Raw genomic sequence first — 19496 nt, forward strand, 5'->3', positions numbered from 1 at the left:
GGGTGTGAGTGTGTGTGTGCCCATGCATGCCTGTGCAATAGTCAGGTGGGGTGAGGTGTGCACACACCCTGAGTCCTTGCCGGAGATGTGGGACCCACCCATGAGTACACAAAGATAAGGCTTTGGCAATGGCAGGATGTCCTTCTCCCCTGCCCAGGGAGGGGAAGGTCTCCATCTAAGACATGCTACAGTGTGGGGACAGTGTAGGTGCTGTGCCAAGCCCAGGTGATCATAGAGACCACAATTCCTGCCACCTAGGACAGAGGTAGTAACCTGTGACAGGCGCAGGGAAGGGGTGTGGAAATGAGCCAGGGTGGTCAGAGGTCTCCCAGAGGACATGGCGAAGGTTAGTCTGGCCCAGTGAGGAAGGTTCCCATCTGGGTCACAAAATCGACCATGGCTGCCCTTCCTCGTCTTCTGGAGTAGGGGCAGGTGTCAGGTTCGGCAGTGTCCTCGATGTTCCGTCCTACACCTACCCACATAGTGACCATGGGGCAGCTCACAGAGGCTGGGTCAGGGGTCACGTGAGCCTAAAGGTCACCTTGAAGCATAGTCTATCCACCTGCTCTGAGGTCTCTCCAACCCCAGAGCCCCAATGGCACTGTTCCCACATGACACCCCACTTCCAGAAGCAAGGACTCGGGGTCCATGGAACTCATGCTTCAGAGTTTTTCCCTATTCTCTCTGCACCTTGCCTGTCAGGGGCACCCCCTCCCTGTGGAAACCCCGTGATACTGAGAACTCGCTTGAGTTCTCCAGAAAGAGCCCAACCCCTTGGACCCACAGGTACCACTGCCCCTGTCCCCTGACTCAGACCCTCATCTATCAAGTATGCCAGCAATCTGAACAGTCTTAGACTCTGAACAAGACTTGCGGCTCCCACTGAGCCCCATCACCAGGTCTCTGGACTAAGATCAGGGCCTCTCCAGTGACCCTCAGCTTTGACACAAGCCAGCTCCCTTGTCCATCTGCCCTCCCAGCCGAGAGCTACTCCACCTCATTCCCAGCTGGCTCCCTGTGGCTGGGGCTCAATTAATTGCTCAGTAACAATTAATTGCACTGACTTGCCTCGGGAGGCTTGGGTTTTCCCTGGCCAGGCTGGCTGGGTAGCAGAGGCAAACCTCTTGCCATCTCCAGACTACCCTGCTGGCCTTTGGGTGTAGAAGACACATAGGGGGCAAAGCCAGCTAGGAAGTGGTCTTCAAAGGGCAATAAGCCTCTCAGACTGAGCCTGTCCTTTCTACTCCAGTCTCTAGAGGGCAGGCTGTGACCGAGGCATCTACTCAGGGTCTTGGGGGCCCTGCACAGCATCCAGTCTGCTGGGGATGACCATGCTGTGCTGGGGCCCGAAGCTGGGCAGTTTTGATGGGGAACCTAATGAGGATGGATGACCTGAGAGGCCAGCACCCTTCCCAACAACAACTGAGCGTCCAGGAGATTCTGCGTGGCAGGGGGGTGATGCTGACAGGTGCCCGCAGGCATCTGGGGGAAGATTGCTTCTGACGGAAGCCAAATGGATATGAACGTTTACTGGCCACACAAGCACTTTGCAGTCCGCTCCGGCTTCTCCTGCAGAGGCCCCATTCAGGCATGGCGACTTCAGGTCTAAGCCAGGCGCTATTCCTCACCCATCCCTGCTAATCGTCCCTGAAGCCAAGGCCGAAGGAATTACCAGGCCCAGAGCCTGACTGACTTCCCAGGAGATTGAATCCAAGTCGGCCTGAGTGTAAGAGAGACGCTCGGCCATGGCAGAGCCTCAGCCAGGCACAAACCCATCCTAACCCTTAATTCTGATTTCTGGGCCTGGCAGGGGCCCTCTGACTGTTCTGCCTGCCTAGGGATCCCAGAGGTGGAGGCCATAACTCAGACTCTTTGCAGTTAGGAAAACAAAAGAGCTTTTAACCCCAGACACGGATCCGGTACATTTAAAAGCTCTCCCCCAGAGCCTGAAGACAAGTTTAGAGATATGTCCATCTTCGGGGTCTCCAGGGATCCTTGGTTGCACTCAGACTGGTTCCTAATTGCAGACTCTGCCACGCTCCTTCCTTGCTCACTCTGTCCCCCGCCCCCATATCTCCATCTCCCCTCTGCTGGGGACACTGACCCTTTCAAAGCTGATTCACGCTGCCTTGCCCTACAAATCCCAAGTGCTCTCCTGAAAGACTCCCCACCCCTCTGCTTTGTAGTTTTATCTCAGCCTCAAACTTCCCTATCGGCCTAGACCTCAAACACCAGAAACAGCCAGTGCCAAGGGTCTTGGGTAAGCAATGGAAGCAGCCCATGTGAGGCCAAGGTCAGACATATGGAGAGAGGTTGGATGGCCACTGGGAGCTGAGGGGACTGCATCTCCCTGAATCACATGCAGCCTGACGTGAGGTGGAGTGGTATTAAACATCTGGGTTACTGTGGTGGCCTGTGGCATCCCTAGGGTCAGGCCCATGAGAAAGATGCTGACTGGTTTCCAGGTTATCCTGAACCAGAACCCTCACTACCCCCAAGAAGCACAGAAGTGGACTTTGCAATTTCCTAAAACAAAACAAAACAACATAAAACCTGCATGAGCCAGGCATGGTGGTGCACACCTTTAATCCCAGCACTTGGAAGGCAGAGGCAGACAGATCTTCAAGACAGAGTTCAAGGTCATCGTGGTCAACAGAGTGAGTTCCAGGACAGCCAGGGCTGTGCTGACAATAAGCAAACAAAAACCAACCAAAAACTGCGTGTGTGTGTGTGTGTGTGTTCGTGTGTGTGTGTGCGTGCATGCCTGTGTGCATGTGTGGGTTCGTGTGTGTACACACACGGGCTAAACTGCATGCCTGTGGAGGCTTCAGCGTGACCTCGGGTGTCTTCTTCAATAGCTCCTACCTTATTTTCTTGAGACAGGGTCTCCCTGAGCCTGGAGCTCGGGGGATTAGCTAGACTGGCTGAGCTGCAAGCTCCAGAGCCTCCTGTATCAGCTTCCCCAGAGCTGTGGCTCCAGGCTTGAGCAGCCAGACGCAGCTCTCCCATGGGGCTGGGTACGGACACTGGCTATCCTGCTCATGGGGCTCACACTTCGCTGACTTGGTATCTCCTCAGCTTTGGAGGTTTGGCTTGAGTGCAGGTGAATCTGATTAAAACTGCTAAATGCAGGTTTCCAGCGTGGCAATGTGACCCCGCCATGGGATGGGGCATGACTCTGAGTGACTGGCTGGGCGGCTTCGAAGTCACAGTGTCTAACACTCAGTGGTAGTAGTCTGGGACACTGGAACTCGTATCAGGCCAAGCTCAGTCCAGCGGGGAAGTCTGTTTGTTCCCTGCCCAGCGACGCTGACTGACCTGGTGTCTCCTGTCTCCCTCCAGCACATTCCATGTCCTCCTATTGGCCACTTTCTGGTGCTCGCCTTCCAAAACTCTAATGCTGTGGCCAGAGACATGGCTCAGTGGGTAAGAACCTGAACAGCTCTTACAGAGGTCTGAGGAGGCTCACAGCTGTCTGTAACTCTAACTCAGGAGATCTGACGGGCTCTTTCACGGGCTCTGATACTCACATATACATTCCCTACACGGATACACGCAAGTGCACAGAATTAAAATAAAAATCAAAGCTGGGCGGTGGTGGTGCACACCTTTAATCCCAGCACTTGGGAGGTAGAAGCAGACGGATCTCTGTGAGTTTGAGGCCAGCCTAATCAATAAAGCAAGTTCCAGTACAACCAGAGCTACATAGAGAAACTTTGTCTCAAAAAAAAAAAAAAAACAAAATAAATAACAATCTTGTGAAGAATCAGGACTCAGAGAACTTAAGTAACTTACTTAAGACCACACAGCAAAAGCTGCATCATTGCCAGATCCGCAGATGGATGATGGAGACCAAACATTACTTAATAGGTCACACTGCCTCCTGAGGAGAGGGCCTCCACACACGTCTGCAGACACTTGAGGATGAGCGACCCAGATCTGCCCCCAAACAGCCAGACCACTGCTGAAGCCTCATCCCTTCTCCCCCAGGACCTGCTGTGTCCCCCAGCCTCATCTTCTGTGCCAAACACACCAGCTGACTCTGTGCCCTGAGAATGTCACCTGGTCTTCACTGCCTGTGCTCAAAAGCCCCACCCACGCTCCAGGTACTTCACGGGCCTAACCCAGGCTGCCCTGTGCAGCTTCCAGCCTGAACCCACACACACGCTGAGCCCCTCGACTGGACGGGGCAGGGATTTTTCCCATCTCTCTACTGCCAAGGTTTGCAATGCACAGTAGGTACTCTCGCTGTTCAAGGGAACCTAGCCAACCCCAACACTTCCTTCAGCACAAGGAAGAAGGGATTTGCATTTTATTTATTTATTTTTGGTTTACACAGCTCTGGTACATTGAACCTATTTTGTTTGTTGTTTTTGTTTTGTTTTTGTCCCTAGCTGTCCTTGAACTCGCTCTGTGGACCCGGCTGACCTCAAACTCAGAGATCCACGTGCCTCTGCCTCCCAAATTCAGGGATTAAAGCTGTGGGATTTGCATCTTTAAATTGTCATACAGCTGTCAATGGCGCGAAGGCGGCTGGGAGGCTGGCTCTTGAGGGGGTTGGAACCCAGCAGCGTGGGAAAGGACTTGCAAACTCATTTCCTGCAGCAGCAGCAGCACCCCTCAGCTCTAGACCAGGACACCAGGTCACAGTGCACGGGACGGTCCCTGCCTGCTGCCTGTTGTTTAATGTCCTTTGAGTAGTACTGAAGAACACGCGAACACTGTGAAATTCAGATCTCGGCGAGAACAGCCCAGTTAGTGAGACAAAGCCACACCCTGCTCCTTTTTGTCTTATTTCCCTTACAATGGCTCCTGCAGACATCAGAGCCTTCCAGGAGACCAAGCCTCTATTTTCTGCCGGGTGCTCTGCAGACAACAGGTCAGGCTTGCGGGATGCATGAGCCCCACCAGCTCAGAGGAACCTCTGGGTACCTGTGACTGCACCACCCCTGCCGCCTGGAAGATTCCCATTCTCTCACCATCCAATCAGGCAGACACAGGAGGAAAAGGGCTCAAAGTCCCTTCCTTCCTCCCCTACAGGCACCTACCCTGAATAGAGAAAACAGAGCTATCCAGTCCACGTGAGTGACAGGGCCCTGGACATCTCCATCCCTAGACCTCACCCCACTCCAAAGCACAAACACCCTGAGAACCAAGGCCTGGGTGCTCAGTGCTCAGGAGCTGCGGCACCTCTGACCCGGTTTCTGCTCCCTGTGGGCAGACTCACCTGGGGTTTATGGGGAGTGGACAGAGTTTTAGGCAGAGCACATTGGGCAGGCTACCTCTACCACTGTCTGCACAAGCCAGACTCACCGTCCAGCCTCCGCCGTCAGTGCGCATGTCACAGTAGACCTGGAATCCAGCGGGGTAGTGAGTGGGGAAGACGGAGTAGACACCATCATCTTGCTGTCCACTCAAGAGAACATCCAGGCAGTCCCGGGGCCGAGAGCCTGTGACAGAGGAGCCACATCAGGGTGATGGTGTCATCCCTACCCTCCAGAGAGGTCCCCAGTTCTCTCTGTCCACCTGAGGTCAAGAGCACAAGCTTTCAGAACTGGTTGAGCCTCTGGGGCCTTGCTTTTCCTTATGTGGAAAATGGGCTCATGAGGACGTCTTTTTCTGCAGCAGCAGCAGCAGCAGCATGTCCTTCCTATCAGTCAAGGGGCAGGTGGTGGAGGATGTTAGACGACCCTCACTGCAACTCTCTTCCCTGGGACTGGGCCCCAGAGCCACCCAGAAACAGCAAGCATGTTTCACCCACCGTTAGCGCAGCCTCGGGGCCGGGCTCCTCTGGAAGGGGCCCTCTGAAGGTCAGCCTTGACACGGGGCCGGCCCAGTCCCCGCTCCCTCTGCAGAACCTCCAGGACATCACTGACAGAGTTCACCAGGTGAGCCATGTGGCCTTGGCTCTCGGAAAGAAGCTGCAGAACACAGAGGCATTAGGGGGGACACAGACGTGGGGAGCCCCCTGCCAGCGAAGGCCTTCCCCTGGCAGGCTTCGGGGTCAGGTTCATGGCAGTTTGATGGGTCAGCAGAGCTGTAATGGGTTCGGAGGGCAAGGACTCTGCTGGAAGCCCGGCCACTTCTGTGCATCCAGCCCAGCGATGGGGACAGAGCTGGAGAAGGCAGCACCACACACAAGCCCAGCTCACCCACCGACCAGCTCCTCCTGAACCTGACAGCTATCTTCTGTCCCTGGGACAGGGTGTCACAGGGGTCAGGCTGGCTTTTAACCTCTGATGCTCCTGTCTCTACCTCCCCAGTGTGGAGACTGAGGGATGCCATACTCAATATATGCTGGGAATCCAGCCGGGGGCTTCCTGCTTCATGGGTAAGCACCGTCCACTGAGCCACACCCCACACCCCAACAAGCCTTGGTTGGTAGGAGGGAGATGAGTTATCGTCACCCCCTAGCCTAGCTGCTGTGGGGACCTGTGACCACACACACAGCACCAGCGTGGCATGGGGCCCCTGTGTGGTCCTCGCTTCACCTTCCTGGTTATAGTGCATCCCAGCCACTGTTTCTTCTAATCCCCTTCCCATGAGGAGGCTAAGGTAGGGGTGGCCCCCTGCCCTTGAGAAAATGGGCCTGAGTCTTGGAAAGCCTGGGCACGAGTCACCGGGCTCAAACTGAGCCCCTAACAAGGATGCCCGCTGTTTCCTTCCCCACCTCCTATCTGCATGGAGTCTCCATAGATGTTTGACGTCCACCTCACAGGGCCCCCTAGTGCTCCAAAGAGCCAGGACTTGAAACCACTACCTCCACGTTCCCAGAGGGAATCTGAAGCCTAGAAAGAGAAAGACTCCACCAGGACACCAGAAATCAGGATTCATGCCATGCCTCGACAGACAGGTAGCAGGAAAGGCGGGAGCGACCACTGTGCTACCAACCCAGGTGTGGGCTGTGGCTCCAGTCCTGTGCCCCACCAGGTGTGTGACACCCTCCCTGCCCTGTTTGCAGACCGGGATGAGGAGCTCGTGTTTCTGGGGTGGACCATCACTACCACCTGTTCTCTGAACACTGCAGGCATGTGAGGTTACACAAACCCCTCCCGTCTTCCATCACTGCTGGAGCGCAAAGAGCAGCATCGATTCCCCAGGAACCTCTTACTGTGCGGGCTGCCAGTCGGGTGTGGGGGTCCCCTGCATCCTCATCCTGGGCTTCAGGAGGCTGTGGGACCCAGCGGAGGGGGAGCTAGCCGGCAGCCAGCAACACGAAGTAAGCTAGGTCTTGCTCACCGAACCTGTCACTCGCCAGATAATAGCCCATCAGAAAAAGCGAAAGAAATACACCCAGCCGGCAGTTTACAAAATATGATGCTTGGCTCGTCCGAAAGCAGGGCCCGTGAAGCTTTAGGCCTTGTCGGTTTCCCCTCTGCTGAGCAGGTGATTCAATGGTCTCCAGGAGCATTGCAGTAGGCAGGGGGAGCCTGCAGCCCTTACCACAGTGACCTATGGTCAGGCTCAATGGAGTCCCTGCAGGGACACAGGCAGTGCTTGGTGAGGGGTGGCAAAGACCCCTCAGTAAATCTCACTGCCCAGCCCATCCTCTGAGTCACCACGGCTGTGACATTCAGCAGTTCAGGCAGGGCCCCTCCCTCTCCCTGGCAGGCAGAGAAGACCTCGGTTTAAACTAGCAAATGATTACCACTGAAACATATAAACCTGCCCCGAATTAATAGGGAGTCAGTCCCTGCTCGCTGAGCCGCGCAAACCATCACGAGAGGAGCTGGCGGCGACCAGAAGCCGTGAAATCAGGGCAGCTGCTTCCAGCGAGGTTCAGCAGTGAGCAAGCTTCCGCCAGGCCCTGCACCACTGAACCTCAGTCTGCCCCTCTGCAGAGTGGGGCGACAAAGGCACCTGATCCTCGGGGAGTGGACCATAGCTTGCACTCACAAAGCGTCTTCAATGGAGGCTCCCTATGAACAGTCAGATGGAGCTGACGCTGATGGTGGGTGTCTCTACATACCGGAGGTCCGCTGAACCCAAACACCAGCATCCCCTCTGGCTCGGCTTGGGACCTCGTTTTACAGGTGGGAAGAACCCGCCTGGAGAAGGGATGCGACCCACCCAAGATCACCTTCAGCTAAAATGGACCCCACACTGTAGCCTCAAGTCAACAGGCAGAACTGCTACCCTTAGCTGCTGGGCAGGTGAGCAACAGACTCTGGCAATTGTGGGCTGTGGGGAAAGAACCAAGGGTTGCGGGAAGGAGCTGCAAGACGTGGTCACGGGACACATGTGGCTTCCTGAATGATCCAGGATGGAAGACGCCTTGAATGGTCCTGTACCAGGCAGGTTACGTCACTGGAGACCGGGCCACTGTCCATGCATTTCAGGGGGGACATTCCAGCTCAGAGGGCTGTCTGCAGCCAGCCTGAGCTCACCAGGGCTGAGTCTGGGGAAGGCAGTGTGGAGTTCCTGTCACCCAGATCCGGGCAATCTCCTCTTCTGCTGATGGGCCGGGGGGAGGAGCAGCAGGAAGCTGACTGTATGTCCCCCAACCCAGGGACCCATCACCCCGTCAGTCACCCAGACAGAGTGACAAGGGCTATAATTTCTCCAGCTGCAGCCCTCAAGGGGAGGGAAGAGGGCAACTGCTCACGAGCTATGCAGTGACCAGATGCTTGGTCACCTTGGGCGTCCAAACAAGAGGAGCACAGAAACAGCTGTGATGCTAGTGACCTGGGGTTGACTCCTGCCTGGAGGCTGAGTGAGGGTGCAGGGGCCCGGAGCTGGAGGCTGGGAGGGCACCCAAGGCACACCGGCACCTGGGACACACCGGCACCCGGGGCACACGGGCACCCGGGACACACGGGCACCTGGGCACACAGGCACCCGGGACACACCAGCACCCGGGACACATCGGCACCCGGGACACATGGGCACCCGGGACACACAGGCACCCGGGACACATGGGCACCCAGGACACATCGGCACCCAGGACACACGGGCACCACTTTCCAAGCCTCAAATGATTTGTTCTGGAAATCAGCAGAGGCAAGCGAGGCGTCCTGTGTCCCTCCTCCTCCAAGGAGATCTAGCTGGTGCTGAGGGCCTGCTGGCAGAGCCCAGACCAAAACCCGTCCCCCAACTCCATATGATCTTTGCAGGAACCTGGCTGGGTACCTGGCCTCGGGCAGCGGTGGGGGGTGATGAGTTGGGAGCCCAAGCCCTGTCTCCCTGGAAAGCAGTGACAAGGATGGGGAGGGTGCAGCTCCCTGGCAGGACACTGAGCTGTTACAGGATAGACCCGGAGCAAGCCTCACTCCTTTATCCCTCAGTTTGCAGATAGGTGCAGTGGGGATGGGGTGAGGGTTCAGAGAGGCAATGTGGGCCTTTCTTGCAATGCACAGCCTCTCAGTGGGCCCGGGAGTCCCTCTAGCCCCGGGTCTACAAGGCTACAGAAACACCAGGAAAGTGTGTGGGGGGGGGGCTGGATTGGGATACTGGCCATGGATGTGAGAACACAACCCTCCACCACCGGGAAGAACTGAGACAACCAAGGCAGCAAACATTAGGCACTTGGCACATGGGCCAGCGACCCCGCCCCTCAAATCGAGACACCCTCCACCAGAAGGCATAGGTAGTTCCCACCCTTACCTGGATGAGGCGACCCTGCTCACTCTGCAGGGTGCTGAGGCCCTGGCCCAGCAGGCTGTGTCCCTTGCGCAGCCCAGCACATTCAGCTTGCAGCTCAGAGGCCCGGGCCAGCAGCCGGGGCAGCTGGTCAGCCAGCGTGTCCAGCAGCTCGGGGGCACCATCCAGCCTCGGCTGTGCCTGGTGCTCACTCAGTGCCCGCAGCACAGAGGTCTGCACACTCTCCAGACGGGCGAAGCTGTCGGTGAGATCAGGGCAGCGAGGGTCGATGAGGAGACTGAGGTGGGAGCTGTCAGCCCTCTCCACGGTGACGAGGGCACTGTTGGCCCCGGCAGATCCTGTGCTGACGATGGGTGGCGGGGCCGTGCCTGGTGCGTGGGCATGGTTCAGGAAGAGAACCGCCCCAGTGACAGCCACGGCCAGCAGCACTGCAAGGGACAGGAGCACTGTGCACAGCAGGTAGCTGCAGCTTGGTCTCTGTTCGTCAGCAACGGACACACAGACAGACAGACAGACGGACAGGAGAAAGGAACACAAGTGTTAGGGCCAGCCTATGCCTGTGACTCTGCTCAATGAGGCTCAAGAGTCTGGGAGGGAGCAGACCCCAGAAGAAAGCTGTGAGAGCAGAGAGGCCGGGGCAGGGAGCAGCAGGGGAGAGCACTGGTTCCTCACAGCTGCATGGAGCCATCTCTCCTACCTTGTTCTCTTCCTGGAAAAGGGCCCTGGCAGGACAGCCAGGCAGAGTCGCTCAGAGGCCACTCTGGTGAAGTTAGTGCTAACACAACACACAGACTGAGCCTCCCATACCAGGCAACCCTGAGTCGGAGTCGCAGGGAACAAATCGGCACAGCGGCGGCTGTAAGAATAGGGCTGGTGGCCCATGCTGTCCTAACAGTGGCTTAAGAACTGAAGTCAAAGCCGGAGTGAAATGGTGCCATCAGGTCTGGAGCGATGGCTCAGCATTTAAGAGCACTGACTACTCTTCCAGAGGACCAGCACCCACATGGCAGCTCACAACTGTCTGTAACTCCAAGATCTGAGACCCTTACACAGATGTATATACAGGCAAAATGCCAGTGCACATAAAATAAAAATAAATTTAAAAAAATGGTACCGTGACTGTGTGGCGACAAACGCTTTGGAGACCTACTCAAGTCATTCACAGCCCCTGAACATTTATACATGGGAAAAACCGAAGCCCCAGAGAGGGCAAGGTACCTGCCCAGAGTCACACAGCCAATTAGAAGCAGCATTCTGATTGGACCCTGAGCTCCTGCTTTCTTGGTGGTGGGGGTGGAGTGGCTAGGCACCTTAACACTCTCTCTCTCTCTCTCTCTCTCTCTCTCTCTCTCTCTCTCTCTCTCACACACACACACACACACACACACACACTGCCCCTGCGTTCTCAACTTTCTGAATTTGAGACGCCTCTTTAAATGAGTTAGTATATTAAAGCTCCTGGAACCATGCCTAGCACGTTACACTTCTGCAATAAATATTAGTGGCTTTTATTATCTCATGATCAATGTGCACAGAGCATCTGGAGGTGGTTTTTATCTTCCACCCGGAGCGTTATGCCTGTGCGTCCTCTGTACTGGGAGGACACCTTCCCTTTTGCACACACAGTAGGAGCTCATGGTGTAGCCGGCTCGCTTTCCTCGCCATGTAAAAATACCCATTGCCTTTACTAAGAAGCCAACTGCTCCTCTCCCACAAATTCCAATACCACCAATACCTCCTGTGTCTCTGGGCAGGCGAGGAGAAGGGGCTCGGGGCAAAGGGCTGGCCTTCTCCAGGAAGCCCTCCTGACTGTTCCTTCTCTTGCCAGCCTGCAGGGGCTCCTCCCTCAGGGCTTCTCAAGACTCTTCAGTCACTCATGAGGCAGGAGCAGGGATCAGAGGAGGTTCAGACCCCGTTGTGCCCTCCAGGGGTGTCTGTGTCCATGGCTTGATTCTCACGATCCCTTTGGAGCTCTGACAAAGAGTGAGGCCACGTTTTCTGGGGATCCGGGAACTGGTGAGTCATGGCAAAGGACACCTGCCTGGCCCCTGGCCCCTGGCCCCACCCCTAGTCTGTCCACCTGTCACAGCTAAGTTCTGCTATGTGAAGTAGATGGATATACAGAGGCAGGAAAAGCCGGTGAGCCGGGCCATGCCTTTGGGACAAGCCTGTCACCACAGAGTCTGGGGACCTCCTGGCAGAGCCAGAGCTCAGGACCCAAGATGGGCTCTACTTCCTCTTCATGATGGCACACACAGAATGGAGGCAACCCAGGCCGTAGCAAGCTCCCCACCACCAGGTGGGCCAGCAGCCTGCAGGTGCCTTATCATTACCCTTCCTCAGCCATGCACCATGCCCTCACCTGTAACCTCTGCTGCTGTGCGGATTGCTGCTGAGCTCACCGTGCAGATGTAGAAACTGAGATGCGGTGAGCAAAGACCCCATCCCAAGGCGACATGGGGGAGGGGGTTGGAGGGAGTGTGTTGGAGACAACCTGGGGCTGGGGGGGGGGCTGGGGGTTGAATGTCCTACAACACTCCTTTCCTGGTAAGCTAGACTGGTAGCTAGGCACCTGTCACACTCGCTTCTGACCCATCGGGAGACATCGTGCCCTGAGCATCTCCAAGCCCTGTCCTCTGATTGTGTGCCATTAAGGTTCCCCCAGCCAACCTGGAGAGAGGTTCAGCATCTCCCAATCCAGGATGTCATCCTGATGGATTGGGCACAAATCTTCCCAGGGGAGTGGGGACAGAAGGGACAAAAAGGCAGAGGGTGGAGGGAGTGGCAGGGTCCCTTGGAGCCTGTGTGGCAAGGGAGCTCAGGGATGGAGCAGGCTGCTCTTGGAGGAGAATTAGTCTTCAGAGATCAACTCTAAAGATGAAGAGCTGTTCGCTTTTATAGGCTGCGGCTTACGTGCCTCGCAGAGAAATCGCCCAAGATAATAAGGGGGCCTGGGCCAGGCGGTCAGCGCTGTGCCTCGGGCTGGAGCTTATTAATCAGTCCTTGGTCAGGCAGAGCAAGGTGCACCCCAACCTTCCCGTACAAGGCAAGGGGGGCAGGCAGTGCAGAGCCTCCCAAGGACAAGGCATAGTGCCTAGAAGGAACCAGAAACCTGAGTCAGGAGATGGGGTTGAAGGCCTGCGTGTTTCCAGCTAAAGGGATGGCTTTGATCCCTGCAATAGGGGTCAGAGGCCGCCTACAAAGCCTCTGGCGGGACTTGCCGGAGAGTGGGCATGTAAGGCGCTCACTGGCAAGGCTGAAGGTCTGAGCTCAGTGCCTGGAACCCACGTAAAGAAGGAGAGAACCAGCTCCCAAAAGTTGTCACCCGGCATACACACGCGCCGTGGCAAGCCTCACCCCGCTGCCCACCACACAAAGTAAATAAAGATGAAAAAAGAAATTAAGCCCTTGTCCAGTGGAAGGCTAAGTGGAGCCTGCCTCAGGAGGGAGGCGGAAGGCTCCCAGAATATCTCCATGGGGAGGTGACATTCATCCAATATACTTTTTGGAGCCACCAGCCCTTGAGGACTTGGGTATCTTGAGGAGAAAAAGCTTCAAGCCCTAGGAACCCCAACCCTGCATATGGCACACATCCCCCCACCTTGATTTCTCTGGCAGCCCAGTCCCATGGGTCCTAGACAGAAAGCCTCATCTTGGCCACCAGCCCGAATTTGGAGGTCTCTTGTGGGTCAGAAAGGCGGGGTGTCAGGGCCAGCAGCTGTGGCTGCACTGAGGGTGGGTCAGTGTTGCTGACTTCGCACTGGAGATCTGGGGTGCTCCGGCTCTCTGGGAGGTCCTAGGAGCAGCCGCTGAAGGTGCCCAAAGTGACAGAGATACCGTGGGAGCCACCTGCGCCATCCTTCCTGAGGTCAGGACCCTATGCTCTCAGTACTGGGAATCCTGGGCTTGGTTCTCGCGTTACTGGCAAAGGGTTTCCATGCATGTCTGTGAAGGGTCTTAGATCCTGGCCTCCCCCACATGGCTCCCTTGAGCCTTAGCTCTGCACCCCAGCCTGGCAGCATCCCCATCACCTACCTCAGAGTCACTGAGTGTCCCCCGTGATCTGAACAAGGAGCAGAGAGGACCCTGGCCCCTTACACCCCTCCAGACCCACATACTGGAAGCTTAGCCACATTTGAGTGTCTGCCGTTCCCTCTCCAGGGCCACACCTACTCAGGCCCCTCTCAACAAAAGTCACCACAGCTCTGTGTGACCCTCCATGCCCACCTCTGCGAGGTCTGGGAGACTCAAGCTGAAGGGGTGGCCCCAGTGGTCTCTTCTTCCCTCCCCCATGTCTGATGTGGTGACTTCGCAAACTCCAGCGAATGAGAAGAGAGAACTCTTGTATGGCAGCCACTATGGTCTGTGGCAGCTCCTGACTTGTGGGTTTGTCCCCAGGGGACTCCATGTTCCCTGAGGCACGGGCTGCATCTCCTGGCGTGATGTAGGGTCTCCATAAATAGCCACAGAGTGAATTAAATGTGACAAGGATTGAGGTTAGACCTCAGGAAAGACTTCCCAAACAGCATAGCTCCTGTGCATTCTGGAAAGTTTCTAGGAGTTGTCAAATAACTGAACCACGGAGCTGGGCATGGCTGGAGGCTGAGTGCTGGGGGGTGACTTGGGGTGACTGACACTCCCTCCGAGATGGTTCAGGGTGACGTCTTTCGGACATCTTAGGACCCGAAGCCAGTATGTGGTTCTAGAGTCTCATGTGAACACCTGGCAAACATCACTGCAATATCTTCTTGCCCCAAGGTACCCAAGACCCTTCCTGTGCAGGAGACAGGAAGAAACCCTAAAGAAGTTGGGGTCAGCCACTTGGCCAAGGTCATTCATCCAACGTGGAGACAGTTTGGGAACACAGCCAGGCAGGGCAGGCCCACAGAGGTCCCCAGGAGTGGCCAGGCCTAGACATGAGGAAGGGTGACTGAGCCCTGGGGAACAATGGCTCCCTCCCCTTCCCCTTGTTCATCTGCTCAGGTCACTGGTTTGGTCCCTGAGTTGGGGTGGGGGTGAGGGTGGGCAGCGGCCTCATCTATTCTATCTGCCAGCCTCCTAGTGTGGTGTGACCGAGAAGCAAGAGGCAAGGGTGTGAGTTACGCTGGGTGTTGGGGTGCCGTCCTGGTGGGTTCTCCTGGCAGTGGGAACAGAGTATGTATGTACCCCACCCAGGAAGCAAAGAGAAGAGCCGTGACATGGGACAGCCTTTTGTGGGCACACAGCACTCAGAGGGGCGCAAACCCAGCGGAAGTTCACTTGACTCTTGTTACCTTACCTCGTGAGGTGAGGAGGAACAGGGGATGGTGGTCCCATTTTACAGATGCACCAGCGAGAAGCAGCAACTTAGCAAGAATCATACAAGCATGTCAGAGACCACGATAGAACTAGGATGGAAGGGAAAGGCCCCAGCAGAGCCAAGGTTCACCTCTCTCCCTTCACCCCCTCCTGCTCCATGTGGCTCATAGGAAAGACCCAGCCTCCAGGCTAAGAAAACAATGGGCACAAGACCCAGTCCGGTGCCTACTGGGCAGCTATTTAATGATGGAAGGGGTATTTGATACCCCCATACCCAGCGTCGATGGCTGAGCTCTGCCTGGTGCAGCTGGAAGCTGGTCCCTGGGACAGCAGAACCTGGGAGGCCACACCTGGCCCAGGACACCTTGAAGTCCCATTTGTTGTGGACTCTTCCAGAAGCTCCCATCCCTCCTCTCCCATGTTCCTCCTGGCCAATCATCAAGTAGCTGACCTCAACCGCTGACCTGGGCTTCTGGGCTGGGGGGGGGGGCTAGGGAAGGCCTTGGGGGGAACTCAGAGGGGAGAAGGGATCTAAAGCCAGGGTACACTTCAATAAACAAACCCTCCTAGACCAAGAGCCTAGCCCCAGGCATCCAGGGAGGCCTCCCAGAAGAGGCGGCCTCATTTCAATCCCGGGGAGGGTGTGTCTGCATGTGGAGTGTGTTGGGGGCCTGGTGGTGCCCATCAAATGCGAGAGCAAAGCTTGGAAGGGGGCTGGAGCCCAGGGAGGGAAAAACAAGCAGCCAGGATCCATAAGATGCCAAAGGAGGAAAGACTGGACCAGGTGGAGGGGGGCAACCTCGGGGACAATTCCTGACATTACCACCGCTTCTTTAAGATCTCAGCAGGAAGGGCCCTGTCACTGGGGCACACAGTGAAGACAGGAACAGTCAAGGAGGGGATAGACCACCCAGGAAGGCAACGGAAAGGGACTGGTTAGAAGAACATAAGAGTCCTTGCTCTCTGGCCCACAGGGCTGTGTGGCTTGGGTCTATTTCTCAACCTCTCTGATCCTCAACTGTGATGTGGAAACGTATACTTGCAGAGAGCCTCCGACTAGGAAGTGAAGTAGCATCAGGGTTTTGCAAACTGTAGTGAGCCAGTCCCCCTGCCCGACCGGTGCCACTCTGGAAAGAAAAGCAGGTTGCAGCTTTGAAGAGTGAGGGGCGGGCCTCGGCCACCCCCTCCTTCTCTGGTGGCAAATGCTCACTGTTCCTTCCCCAGTGACATCTGTCTGGGAGAAATTTAAAATTTAAAACGGGCAGCCCCATTATCTGCTCTCCTTGGCGAATGGCCTCCTCAACGCGGCTGTCTATCCCGGTCCCTTGATGGCTCAGCCTGGGGCAGTCCTGCGGCCACCCCTCTGCCCGAGACACTGGATGCCCAGCCCCTCGGCAGCCCCTCCCTGCTCTGTCCCAGCTGGTGCAGTGCACAGCCCTGGGCACCCTCCAAGCCGGGCCACTTTACTGTCCCTGTAGAGGCTGTAGCGAGAGAAGACCAGGTAGATCCGGGTTCAAATCCCTGCAGGGCTGCATGGCCTCGGGCGGCAGCTGGACCTCTCTGAACCTAGCTCTCCTGGTCTTAAAGTCGGAGAAGCACAGTGTCCAGGCTTCTAATAGGAGATTAATATTTTCCGGTTCCCCTATTGGGTTTGGGTGTCTGGGTAAAGAGGGAGATGAGGAGGGGCGAGAGGTGGCTTTGGGGGGCAGGTCCTGATCTTGAAGCCCGGGAGGATGTGCTGGGCGCCTGGCATAGCTGAGGACTTGCAAGTGCGGAGAACGCCCATTGTGGCTGTGGGCGAACGGGACTCAGCACGCGGATCATCTGTCAGCAGTCCCCAACTGAAGGGCTGCTCCACAACCAACTATAGGTCCTCTCTTCCCCCTGCATGAGCGAGCACGGGGGTCTCCGAAGGGGGTGGGGACTGGTTGCAGCGAGTGCCTCCTGCAGGGAGCCCCGAGTTCAAGTCTCCATTGAGGCGGGAGGAGTGCCAGGTACCTCCGCCCCCCGCCAGCCCTGCACAAGCTCCCCAAACTCCAGCCCCCGCACCCGCGGGTACCTGCGGTTTGTCGCGCGGTCGGTCCTCAAGTTGGGACGCGCCGCCCACGGTCTTCCACCGCTCGTGGACCATCTTCCCGTAGGACCCGCGGGGCCGCGGGGTGCGGCCAAGCGCAAGAAAGGCGCAGGGTGCGCGGGGTGCGCTGTTCGCGCGGGAGGCCCCCTTGGTGCCGGGGACCACGGGCGGCCCGGGAGCGGCTGCCGCCAGCAAGGCTGCGTGTGAGCGCGTGTGATCGCGGGGAGCGCGGGCGCGAGCCTTCGAGAGCCGCCCGCGCCGCGCCGTCCCCGCGTCCCGCTCCCGCGCCTCCCGCGCGCTCCTCCCTCCGCCCTCCTCCTCCTCCCGCCTCAGTCTCCGCGTCTTCTCCGTCTCGGACTCTCAGGGCCTTTTATTACTCCCCGCAGCTTCCCGGGCACGCGCGCGCGCGCCGGGCGGGCTCTCAGAGTGACTCCCGCTCCAGCCCGGTCGCGGGTGGCGGGGACTAGTCAGCAGCAACCGGCGCGACAGCAGCCACCGGCTCCCCGAGGAGTCCGCGCGTCCTGCGGCGGCCCGCGCAAACTTCCTCTAGGGCGGGACTCGCCAAAGTCCCCGGGTGCCGGGATCATCCCAGAGAAAGGGGCTGGGAGGAGACCGGGTGCCCCTTGCGGGACTCCGGGGGTCCAGGTCCCGGGGCAAGTGTGCGCGTGGCTCGCTAGTCTCCAGCCTCGGGGACTCCGAAGCCAGAATCCTGCACACCCCACGACACCCGTCGGTCGGGGGTCCCCACCGATGCGCTCCCCGAAAGCTGGCTTAGAGCAGTCCCGACCGCGGGAGGAGGGATCTGAGCCACCCCAGTGGGGGCTTCTTAGTCGTCCCTCCCACCAGCAACACTTTTTAAAGCGTTTAATCCGCCCGAGCAGCCTTCGGAGGTAATTGACAAAGTCCTTAATCTGCGCGGTTAACGAGCTGCTGTTGTGGCTCCGACCGCGTGGCTCCCACGCGCCCCACGCCGGGCCCCGTCGGCCGCCCTTCCCCCAGTTCCGCAGAGATGCCCAGGCCCCCCGCTACTCCTTAAAGCTGTTTTTCCGGCTCCGGGCGCTCTGGCCGCCGTGCTGTTCCCTGGCACAGTCTTCCTCTCTCTCCCACCGGCTGCCAGTCTGTCTCCCCGTCTTTGTCCCTCGTATCGTCCCTCTAGGCGCCTGGCAGACTTAGGGCGGGTCTCGTGAGGGTGGGGCCCGAGCCTGACATGGGATCAGAACCGGAGTGGCCACATGCCCTCCCGGACTGTAACCAGCCAGAAACTGGGTCCGGCCGTCAGCACGCACTTCCCGTGCTTCAGCCGGTTGGCATCACCCGCGGTCCCAGTCCTGCGTCTCACCAGCAAGCTGCCGGGGGGGGGGTACTGGGGTTAGGTGCTCCACGGGAAGCACCTGTGCCCCCCGAATCTCCCCGTCAATTAAGAGGGTTGTAGTGATCTCAGACCTAGGCAAAAGACTGTGTGGTCACTGACCGCTAAACTCTTGACTCAGTTTCCCCTTGTATCCAAAGGGTTAACAGCACCTCATTCCAAGGGCTTTTGGGGGGTTCTGAGGCAGGGACGTACATAGGCATCTGAAGAGTAACACTTCCCTGCTGTAACCTGGGCGACTTCATGCTCTCTCGGAGCCTCAGCTTCCTCATAGAGCAAGGCAAGGAGACCCCAGAGCTATGGGGCTCTCCCGTCCCTCACAAGAAGCAGGTGAAGGGGTCTCTGATTCCATCGCGCGGGAGAGGATTTTGACTTCCAGTAAAGTGTACGGCTAAAAATCTCCCTGGGCCATCCTGAACGGGAGTCTGGTGAAGAGAGTTCAAAGGTCCCGGGGTGTACAAGGAGGGCAGTCAGCCCCTTTAGGGCGGGCATACTCGGTTCAGGACCCCTGCTTTGATGGTTAGGCCAGGGAAGCCAGGCACTGAGTGGGAGACACAGTGAACTTGAGCAGGTGCGCTTAGGAGCCTTCAGGACATCCGCTCCTGGGCTTGTGGAAGGACAGGTAAGCGGGGGCCACCTAGCGGCTCCTCTTGGCAGTGTTTGCTGGTGGGACCAGTTACCTACTCAGCAAGAGTCCTCGAGTCTCCAGCCTGCTGGGGTGCAGATGGCAGTGGTGAGTGGTAGTCGTTACTCCAGAGTGGTAACTCTGCAACGATGCTGTTGGCTCAGGTGACACCAGGAGGATCAGCGGTGGACTAGGGTTGGCAGGAGCACCCCAGTCCTCGTCCATTGCAATCACGCTGTGCATACTGGGTTTACGGCTGAGATGAACCAGCAACCCAGAACCCAGAGGGGGAGTGGCCAGCACCTTGCCTTTACAAAGCGGATGGGGCCAAGCATCAGGGACAAGGCTGTGCTCAGCATCCTGGCCCCTGCGGAAGCAGCCTTTTAGGCAGCTCAGGGACCAGGCAGAGCCTCAGGGAAGACAGAACCCAGTATGCACAAAGAGAAACAAAGATTTAGTTCAGATCCGTCTGCACCCTGGTCCCTCCACTCTGGCTCACCGCCACTTTGGAGTCCTGTTTCTTCCTCCCG

The 19496-nt window shown here is 57.4% G+C and overlaps 1 protein-coding gene across 1 annotated transcript in view; it reads right to left on the reverse strand.

Moving 5' to 3' along the window:
- Fibcd1 (fibrinogen C domain containing 1) overlaps positions 1–17227 on the reverse strand; it is a 33245-nt gene extending 16018 nt beyond the window's left edge. Inside the window, exons 1-4 of the mRNA XM_075985783.1 lie at positions 16958–17227; positions 9604–10077; positions 5762–5921; positions 5314–5450 (exon numbers count right to left, since the gene is read on the reverse strand). Coding sequence (XP_075841898.1) covers positions 5314–5450; positions 5762–5921; positions 9604–10077; positions 16958–17029 — 843 coding nt within the window. The 5' untranslated portion in view covers positions 17030–17227. The remainder of the gene's footprint in view (positions 1–5313; positions 5451–5761; positions 5922–9603; positions 10078–16957) is intronic.
- Between the last annotated feature and the right edge of the window lie 2269 nt (positions 17228–19496).

Source organism: Microtus pennsylvanicus, chromosome 9 (assembly GCF_037038515.1).
Source record: "Microtus pennsylvanicus isolate mMicPen1 chromosome 9, mMicPen1.hap1, whole genome shotgun sequence".
Lineage (NCBI taxonomy): Eukaryota > Metazoa > Chordata > Mammalia > Rodentia > Cricetidae > Microtus > Microtus pennsylvanicus.